At 46.0% G+C, this 10,000-nt stretch overlaps 2 protein-coding genes across 7 annotated transcripts in view; one reads left to right on the top strand and one right to left on the bottom strand.

Moving 5' to 3' along the window:
* The window catches only part of LOC130370466 (nephronectin-like), a 9,700-nt gene extending 9,423 nt beyond the window's left edge, over positions 1–277 (top strand). The window contains exon 13 of the mRNA XM_056576217.1: positions 1–277. This exon is cut by the window's left edge and continues 257 nt beyond it. The gene's annotated coding sequence lies outside the window, so the exon portion shown is untranslated.
* Positions 278–1,610: 1,333 nt separating this feature from the next.
* Positions 1,611–9,620, bottom strand: LOC130370295 (phosphatidylcholine:ceramide cholinephosphotransferase 2-like). 6 transcript variants are annotated; one of them, XM_056576023.1, is made up of 8 exons: positions 9,408–9,511; positions 8,528–8,585; positions 7,516–8,264; positions 7,188–7,305; positions 6,942–6,999; positions 5,538–5,633; positions 4,625–4,791; positions 1,611–3,907 (listed from the first exon to the last, which is right to left on the bottom strand). In XM_056576023.1, the coding sequence occupies exons 3-8, from the start codon at positions 8,058–8,060 to the stop codon at positions 3,731–3,733; spliced, it is 1,161 nt and encodes a 386-aa protein (XP_056431998.1). In that variant the 5' UTR covers positions 8,061–8,264; positions 8,528–8,585; positions 9,408–9,511; the 3' UTR covers positions 1,611–3,730. The 6 variants fall into 6 exon arrangements, with proteins under 6 accessions (XP_056431998.1, XP_056431999.1, XP_056431994.1 ...); XM_056576024.1 differs by lacking the exons at positions 8,528–8,585; positions 9,408–9,511 and adding an exon at positions 9,518–9,620; XM_056576019.1 differs by lacking the exons at positions 8,528–8,585; positions 9,408–9,511 and adding an exon at positions 9,518–9,620 and having other exon boundaries at positions 7,516–8,237.
* Between the last annotated feature and the right edge of the window lie 380 nt (positions 9,621–10,000).

The following is a 10,000-nucleotide window of genomic DNA, read 5'->3' as shown; positions in this document are numbered from 1 at the left end:
GGCTGTTGATTGTCTGTTGGAGCAGAGGTCTGTTGTGTTTTTTACCAGACGACTCCAGTTCATCTGTTCAGCTGCAAACAAAGAAAACTATTCCACAGTTGACCCTCTCATAAAGTGATACAGTATAATATTATATTAATAATATAGCATCCTATTATGTTCATGATCCATCGACAATAGGCTGGTGGTGTTTATACTGAGCTCTGTGTAACATAATACTGTACTGCAACGATAGGCTGCATCAGCCTGGAGGTCACTAAATAAAGACGATTTAAACACATATGATTCACTGTAGAATCGTAGTCTGTGAATCCCTGGCTTGGCTTGATGGAGTCCTGGACTCCACAGACATTAGTAACTCCCATTCATTACAACATGCAGTGAACTTCCACACATTACAACATGCAGTGAACTCCCATTCATTACAACATGCAGTGAACTCCCATACATAACAACATGCAGTGAACTTCCATTCATTACAACATGCAGTGAACTTCCATTCATTACAACATGCAGTGAACTCCCATACACAACATGCAGTGAACTCCCATACATAACAACATGCAGTGAACTTCCATTCATTACAACATGCAGTGAACTTCCATTCATTACAACATGCAGTGAACTCCCATACACAACATGCAGTGAACTCTCATTCATTACAAAATGCAGTGAACTCCCATTCCTTCAAACATGCAGTGAACTCCCATTCTTTACAACATGCAGTGAATTTTCCATACATACCAGGCAGTGAAAAGTGCCTGAGTGTTGATAGAATCGACTGAATACAGGTGTACGGGGGGCGGCAGATAGGAGGACATGTGTCTGATGAGCTAATGAGGGGTTTCCACCTCTTTATGGACAGACGAGGAAGTGAGAGGGAGGGAGAGAACGAGACAGAGGAAGCAAAGGTCAGTGATTTTCCCCTTAACATCTGTTTCAAAAATGTGGGGAGACTTTGCTACACGCGCACACGCAGACACACACACACACACACACACAAATACATACACACAGACACACACACACATACACAAATACATACACACAGATACGCACGCACAAACACACACACACACCCACATAGATACATACAGATACACACACACACACAAAGTCACGGGGATGACGTCCCACGTAAAGGCGTGACGGAAAGATTAGCACCTCAGAGGGATAGATTCCTGCGTTTAGACACACACCGCTCTCTTACTCACACACACTCTGGGAGCAGCAGTGTGTAACAACTGCTTCAGGTTGTTAGATGTTGAACCTGTAATTACCAAACACCCAGTTCTCTAATTGCTCCCTTTGTCTCTCTGTGTCCCGCTACTCTCTCTGTCACTCACCTCTCTCTGTAGTCTTCTCTAAAATCTCTCTGTTCTCCGTCCCTCTTTCTCTCTGTTCTGTCTCTCTACCTCCTCTGGCTGTTAGGCTCCGTCTCTCTACTCGCTCCCTGTGCTCTCTATATATCTCTTCCAAGTGGCAGAGTCATCAAACATATGGTCAAAACAGAATAAAACACACAATAATGAAATCAACAAATGACTCAATCCAATAAGATAGAATGAAAAATAATATAATGGAATAATAACTCCACTTGACTCTCAAACAATTACATTTGTGACTCTAAAAAGGCGCCCCCTTCTGGTCATAAGGAGGTACTACGTGGAACCAGAACAACCACACATGAACACTCTGAACTCACCAGAGTGGAGATCCTTTCACTTAAATGAAAGGATCACTCATCTCACACCTCCATCACTCCTCTATTACTCCTCCATCAATCCTCTATCCCTCCTTCATCAGAACTCTATCACTCCATCTTTGCTCCAACGCTTCAAGGATTCTCAAAAAAGCATTAGCTCAAATTTGTTGATGTGTAATTATGCGTGTGTACGTTTACGCGAGAAAGGTTGACGCATGCAACCAGATACCCAAGCCAACGTGTCACACACTCACACTATTCATCCACATGTGAATCATAGCAATTGTAAAAATGAATCTACTGAATCATGTGGTTCAATATCTAGCATTAGAAAGGAAACGGGTCTGTGTGCAGTTTCATAATACAATGTGTTCACAAGTTTATTAGTGAATCATCAGCTCTGTCGGCATACACGCATCCCAAGTACAGCATGCAAGCATTAACATTAGAATTGTGCTGCTGTGTCATTGGTGTAAACAGTGTGTATAGTAGTCTGGAGCTTAGAATACTGTGAACGCAACGCAGACAGAATTTGGACCCTGCAGCTTCCAGTTGTACATCTGAGACGAAAACACTGCACGTTTATAGAGGTTCCCTCTCCGTGGCAACGCATCAGCATCCTAGCACGTACCACGAGATAGTACAAAATGGCAGACATCTTGGGTGTACCATTGGAAATGACAAGGACAGCGGTGCAGACATCTTGGGTGTGCTATTGGAATTAACAGGGCTAGAGGGGGCAGACATTTTGGGTGTACTATTGGAATTGACAGGGACAGAGTTGGCAGACATCTTGGGTATACTATAGGAAATCAGTAACGATTTAAAACAAACAACCAAAGGTCCAACATATTATTCTGCAATCATGTTACAGTGACAGGGGTAGCTCAACATTTTACGTTTTCAACAACACAAGGTGGCAACAGTGTCACACAATGAAGCATCATCATATATATTACAACAATAACAGTTTTACTCTTAAATAGAAACACTGATGCACTACTAGACCAAGGAACCAACTGTTCCTTAATACTTTGCATTGCTTTAAGGCATTTATGAAGGTCATTGTGAGGACACACACACACACACACACACACACACACACACACACACACACACACACACACACACACACACACACACACACACACACACACACACACACACACACACACACACACACACACACACACACACGACTGGAGAAGGAAATTATGGTCACCAGGACGCTTCAGGTTTTCAGTCCACACTCTGCATGGACTGAGTGTGAAGATAATGGTTACCGGGTTTCCAAAAAGTTGTGATCCAAAGGCAGGGGTTTCTCAGTCAGGTCTTCTGTACCCACTCAGGTTAAGACAGGAGCCGTGGTTGAGAGTCCTCATAGTGGTCCTTATAGTTGGTCAGCCGAGTGAGCCGAGGAATCTCTCGGCTGGTTGGCACGAGAGGTAAAGAAAGGGCACAAGAAAGTATTTTGGTTGGCACGAATCCCCGTCTCCATGGCAGCAGGGGTACATGGCTAGCTCGTCGGTAATTCCGCGATCCAACTGGTTCCAGTGTAGAGGAGGAGGCAACTGGCCATTGGTCTGCTATTGGTGGGAAGAAGGCAGTGTCCTATTGGTCGGCTGCAGGATTAAGCTGCTCTTCAAAAAGTATTTCTCAGAATTTGGGAAATATATTTACTTTCCAAACGACGCCATATTTGACAGGCTTTTGTCAGGCTTCAGAGAGACAGACACAGAGCAACATGTTCTTACACGGACCAGGTCGACGTAATCCTTGTCTTTTAGAGAAAGATTACTCCTATCTGAACCAGACTCTGGGACAAAGGGCATGGACCAGGGACTGTATGCCGTTCATTGTGCAGAACACGACTTCAGCGAGAGCGCGCCCTGCGAGACTAGCTCCAACCCAGCATCACATTTGTCATGAAAACGCGCTCTCCAGCCACAGCTTTAGTGTAACAATACTGATTCTAGCTAGTCTCTCTCCCTCCCTCTCTCCCTCTCTCCCTCTCTCCCTCCCTCGTCACTCGTCCCGTGCGGAGGTGTCCACGCTGCGGTAGCGCTGTGTGCAGGAGGAGGGCAGGGTGATGGGCCAGGAGAACACCACCGGCACCGGTTCCTGGACGTTGCGCTCCAGGAAGTTGAACACGGGGTTCCACCAGGTCCTGGCCAGCAGGTTGTTGGGCGCCCGCCGCAGTGCCTGCGCACAATGTTAGCCGTTAGCATTAGCAACGACAACATGATTTAATGATAAAATATGAACACAGGAATGGCTGCCTCCGGATGGCTTTTAAAGAGCCAGAGAGCCCCAAAACGTTTTCTATTTGCTTAGGACATGGTGATACATCTCTCATGCTCGTCAACTAAATGAATCAATCTAAGCCATTTCATAACTTACTAAAATAAGTTTCAAATAAGTAATCCTATGTTTTTTCAGGTCTCCCAAATCACCATTCAAACGTCGCTCATTAAAACGCTCAAACACAAGGACAGTACTCAAATTGTATTACAAAGTTGCCATAGGTCGTGAAAATCTCATTGTGTTCATTTCCTAGTTGAAACAGTGGGTTCACTTGCTCTTTAAGTCTTTACCAGTGTATGCGTGTGTACTCTGTGAGTGCATTGTGTGTATATGTGTTTTAGCCATGGGGTGTCACATGCCGTGGTAGGCGTGTGTGCATACGCGTGTGTTAGCCAGGGTGGGGTGAGTGTGTGTACATACGTGTGTGTTAGCCATGGTGAGGGGTGTGTGTGTACATACATGTGTGTTGGCCATGGTGTGGGGAGTGTGTGCACATACGTGTGTGTTAGCCATGGTGAGGGGTGTGTGTGTACATACGTGTGTGTTGGCCATGGTGAGGGGAGTGTGTGTACATACGTGTGTGTTGGCCATGGTGAGGGGAGTGTGTGTACATACGTGTGTGTTGGCCATGGTGTGGTAGGTCCAGAAGACCCGGGTGGTGACGAAGTACCCCACCACTACGTCGACGCTGTAGTGCTCGTGGCCCACCAGGATGCAGACCACCCCCGAGGCGCTTAGCAACCAGCACAGCCAGCGGTACCACCACAGCCGCCGAGGGGAATCTGCACACACACACACACACACACTTTAATCCCGTGCTCCACCAGACATTGTTTATCAGCCCAAGGCAAACAGACCTCCAGCTATCAGCCAATCAGATCCTCACTCTCATGTGAATGTAATTAGCCAATGAGAAGCATGTGGTGTGTTGCTAACCACTCAAGAGGAAAGGAAACAGGGGTGAGGAGGGTAACAAGGGGTTAGGATGAGGTTGCAGAACAGTACATGTTCTGTTCGGACTCAGAGTGTGTGTGTGTGTGTGTGTGTGTGTGTGTGTGTGTGTGTGTGTGTGTGTGTGTGTGTGTGTGTGTGTGTGTGTGTGTGTGTGTGTGTGTGTGTGTGTGTGTGTGTGTGTGTGTGTGTGTGTGTGTGTGTGTGTGTGTGTGTGTGTGGTATAAAAGGACTTGACTATCATACAGGACTAAAGAACGTCTCCTGGATGTCTATAGATGATAAGATATAAAGGACTTCTTAAACAGATCTGGCCCATATAAACACTGGTCCAGGTGTAGAGGATACATCACAGTCTAAAGTTTTTTTTTGTTATGGCTAGGTAAGTTTTGACCCTTTTACAACCATTAAGACAACCAAGAAACAGGAACTACTGTGTGTGTGTGTGTGTGTGTGTGTGTGTGTGTGTGTGTGTGTGTGTGTGTGTGTGTGTGTGTGTGTGTGTGTGTGTGTGTGTGTGTGTGTGTGTGTGTGTGTGTGTGTGTGTGTGTGTGTGTGTGTGTTTTGCAGGACTCACACTCAGCGATGAAGAGGTAAGCCAGGGTCAGCATAACGGTGTGTCCACTGTACAGGAAGTCCCCACACATGAGGTCGGAGCCGGTCAGAGACAGACCTGGAGAGACCAGATATTCACCACCATTACTGTCGGCATTATACTGTCCCTCTAGATCTTGGTTAGAAATAAACTGGTACCACTGGCAGTCAGTTCTGAAGGTCTGACACCACAGTCAGGGACTGAGGGTCCATAGACCCTCAGTCCGTAGACCTCACGATATTGGTCTTATATGAAGATACTACAACTCAAGATGATGGTCTTATACTAAGATACTACAACTCAAGATGATGGTCTTATACTAAGGTAGTACAACTCAAGATGATGGTCTTATACTAAGATACTACAACTCAAGATGATGGTCTTATACTAAGGTACTACAACTCAAGATGATGGTCTTATACTAAGATACTACAACTCAAGATGAGGGTCTTATACTAAGGTACTACAACTCAAGATAATGGTCTTATACTAAGATACTACAACTCAAGATGATGGTCTTATACTAAGGTACTACAACTCAAGATGATGGTCTTATACTAAGATACTACAACTCAAGATGATGGTCTTATACTAAGGTACTACAACTCAAGATATTGGTCTAATACTAATGTACTACAACTCAAGATGATGGTCTAATACTAATGTACTACAACTCAAGACGATGGTCTTGTATTAAGGTACTACAACTCAAGACGATGGTCTTGTATTAAGGTACTACAACTCAAGACGATGGTCTTGTATTAAGGTACTACAACTCAAGATGTTGTTCTAATACTAAGATACTACAACTCAAGATAATGGTCTCATACTAATGTACTACCACTCAAGATAATGGTCTAATAAAAGGTACTACAGCAACATACAAGTAGAGATTATGGTCTAATAATAGGGGAACATATACCAATACATTGAGTTCATCTCAAAATATTTGTCAATTCAAAATGAACCTAAAACAAAATATATTGTTCTAAAACGAAGCGAAAGAACACAAATATCTTAAGCACAATTCAAGATATTAGTAATATCCTAAGGGAACGCCCAACTTAAGACATTGCTCCACGGTCCCTTAGTATTCAGTGGCTGGCACCAGACACACACAATAACTTAATCTTTACGCCAAAAACCAATATCCAAACTCCTTCAAACGTTGTGTAACGTGGCGTCGTTTATCTATCCCGATAAAAACGTCTTGCTTTCCATCGACATGTGCAGGTATCCTAGTTTATCTGTCCCCTGTTTACCCCTAGAAGATTGATTCAGAGAACCAGTTCACTGCTCTCCAGTTACCCTTAGCATTCGTTGCCTCTTAACCTAAGACGACCTCGGCATCATGTGAACGTCTTGGTTACAAGGAGGGACTCTTACCTCCACCAGAGATCAGTTGAAGAACCCTCCAGATCTTCCCTGTAGAGTCGTTGTACAGCTGGACAGTGTGACGGACAGATGTGTGGAGAGATGAAAAACGTTTGAACAAAACATGGTCATCTAGATCTTCGTAATAGCACAACATTCATGTCCATTCACTAACATTGCACCATTATTCTGTCTTTTTGTGTCGCATGTACGATCACCCTGTCTCTCGTTTCTGTGCGTGTCTCGGTATGGGCGTACCTTGGGAGCACAGACCATGTGCTTGCCCGGGACGGGCAGGGTGGTGATGTACATGGTCACACAGCGGTACATGTACAGAGTCCCAATGAGGAAGAAACACCGCCGCGCTACGATAGACCTGACACACACACACACACACACACACACACACACACACACACACACACACACACACACACACACACACACACACACACACACACACACACACACACACACACACACACACACACACACACACACACACACACACACACACTTCCCTGAGTGAGTCTCTTGAGTGAGTCCGTGTCTCAAAGTGAGGAGGACGAGTGCGCCGAGTTCTTACTTGTGCTTGAGGAAGAGCCACTGTATGAAGAACAGTCCGACCAGCATCAGCCCGTTGACCTCGGTCACCGTGAAGGCCCATGGCACGCGGTCCATGTAGTCGAAGAACTTGTCGGGCAGCGGGGGGCTCACCGACTTGTCGGGCACCCGCTCGTGGACGAAGGTGATGATGACGGTGGTGAAGAGCAGGTTGAAGAGGGCGTAGAGGAAGGCCACGCCCGTCTTCCACCACTCCCGCGGCAGCCGGTTGGCGCGCTCCTGGGGCACCGCGATCTTCACGTAGTCACGGTGACGCTTCAGGCCGCTGTGCAGGCAGCCAATCAGGCGGCTCCGCGAGTCCTCCAGGCTGGCGGACTTGTGGTCGCCGGGGCGACGGGCGCCACTCGGCCCGCGCGGCACCCCCGACAAGGGCGAGGAAGAGGAGAGGTTGCCGTTGGCGACCAGGTGAGTCATAGGAAGGGGAGGCGGGGGGTCCACTGTGATCAAGGTGACCTCCAAGTTGTTCGGCGTGTCATCCGTGTCCTGGATCAGCTCCGAAGCGGCCATTAGCAAAACACACACCCGCTGACGTGATACTAACAGGAAGTCCGTGGATGAACCATTCAACAATCACTTAAATAGCGGCCCGACCAGGCATGGTGCTTCTGTGTCGTGTTGGGATTGGTGAACCTGGTCTGGTATCCACTACTCCGGTCTGGCAGGTGTGGAAATCAACACGTTATCCTGAGAGGAGAGGAAGAAGAGTCAGCCCTGCAGTCAGAGAGGAACAGGGATGGATGAGTGAGGTCTGCCGACCAAACCCAGAGTAACAGCTTCCCACTTAGCTTGCTGCTGCTAGCTCCCAGAGTCTCTCCAGAGGCTCGATACTGGTCAGACCAGTTAAACAGCTCAACTGATGCTTTACGGAAATGTTTTTAATAGCTAGAGCGCTTTACCGTTGACCTCAAATAGGGAAACTCCGAAAACTGTCTGCGACTTCCTCTATCGTTTGATTCGAAAATAATATTTCTCACCTTTGTCTTCAACAGAAGGGGAACCGATACTCGAAAAGGTTCAGATGTTACTGACCCACTTCTCACACACACACACACACACACACACACGACGTCACAACACACACACACAGACACACACACACAGCTTTGTTAGACTTTGAGTAACCCAAGGAAGGCACTCCTTAAGTCACAGACACACCCACAAGGTTAATGTTTAAACAGGTAAAGAAATGGAGCAACAGGTTTAACAGCATCGAAAAAAGGAACTGGGGGTGGGGAGAAACGTTGTGATAGATTCTTTTTAATCACATTAAGAAAGAGAGAAAGTGAGGAAATAGTTCAATTTTAGTTTATATCATTTTCAGACTAGTCTGAAGGAGATTTCACACACACGTGCCCGCGTGTGTGTGTGTGTGGAGAACAGATTCTAGTAATAGTGATTAAGTATTACTATAATTATAATATAAAAGTTACGTTCCAAGCTGTTGTCAGTTGTCTCACGTATGTCAACGTCACAATATTTCCTGGCAAATATAAAACCTTTTGAAAAAACAACACAATGTTTGTATCCTATAGAGAGAGCCTAGCTAATACTGATCCAGCGATGAGCAGTCATGTCCCGGTCCAACAAAGCCAGCATGAACAAGGAACACAGCCCAGGCTTACTGGACCTAACTTCACAGTCATCCTCCTGACGCATGGACATTAGACACATGGGGACAGTGTCCCACTGTGCTTTAACCCCTATCTCCCTTGAGCTTGGTGTATTTCAGATGTGTAGGGATTGGGAGGACAAGGTCCGAGCCACTTTACCTGGCAGCCAGCTAAAGAAGCTCACGCCATACAAACACCGGAATTTACAACCGGTAAAAACACACACGCAAGCACCACAACACACCTGTCGAGAGGTACACGGCGTCTGTGCTTCTTATAGTCATGAGTGTGGGACCTTCCATTGCCCAGAAATCTAAAAGACACAGTAACAGGTGAGGAAACCCGCGCACTAACCTGTTGCGGGAGGGAAGTCGTCTTTAAACTTTTTCTTCTTCTTCTTCGCCGTCCTACTGTTGGACTCGGTGTGCTCGGCCTGGCCCCGCCGATCTCAGCTCGCCCTCCAATAAAACAACGAGGAGCAAGTTCTTGCGGACGCGCCCTTTTCCATATTTGGCAGCCCCGGCTCTCCTCCCCGTTGACTCATCAATTAGCTGTCAACCTAGCCGACGTTCCGCACGAGATAACAGAATGACGCACAATGAGCTATAGAAACTTTGTTAGCTGGAATTTAGCTCAGACGTTAATCAATGACTTGAGATTTCTGAATTGATTTGGGCACCCATCCAGTCAACGTAGGTTGTGAAGAGAAAAAGTTATGAAGTCACTCGAGCGACTTTTTTTTATGTGCTTTCTAGTTATTTTAACAGCCTTTTTAAAGACTTTCTGGGCCTGCAAAATTATCTTTTAATTGAAAAATGTGTAATTCATGGCACTACC

Source organism: Gadus chalcogrammus, chromosome 17 (genome assembly GCF_026213295.1).
Source record: "Gadus chalcogrammus isolate NIFS_2021 chromosome 17, NIFS_Gcha_1.0, whole genome shotgun sequence".
NCBI classification, from domain to species: Eukaryota; Metazoa; Chordata; class Actinopteri; order Gadiformes; family Gadidae; genus Gadus; species Gadus chalcogrammus.
Note: the sequence above shows the minus strand (reverse complement) of the source record. Positions and strands in the feature narration are given on the sequence as shown.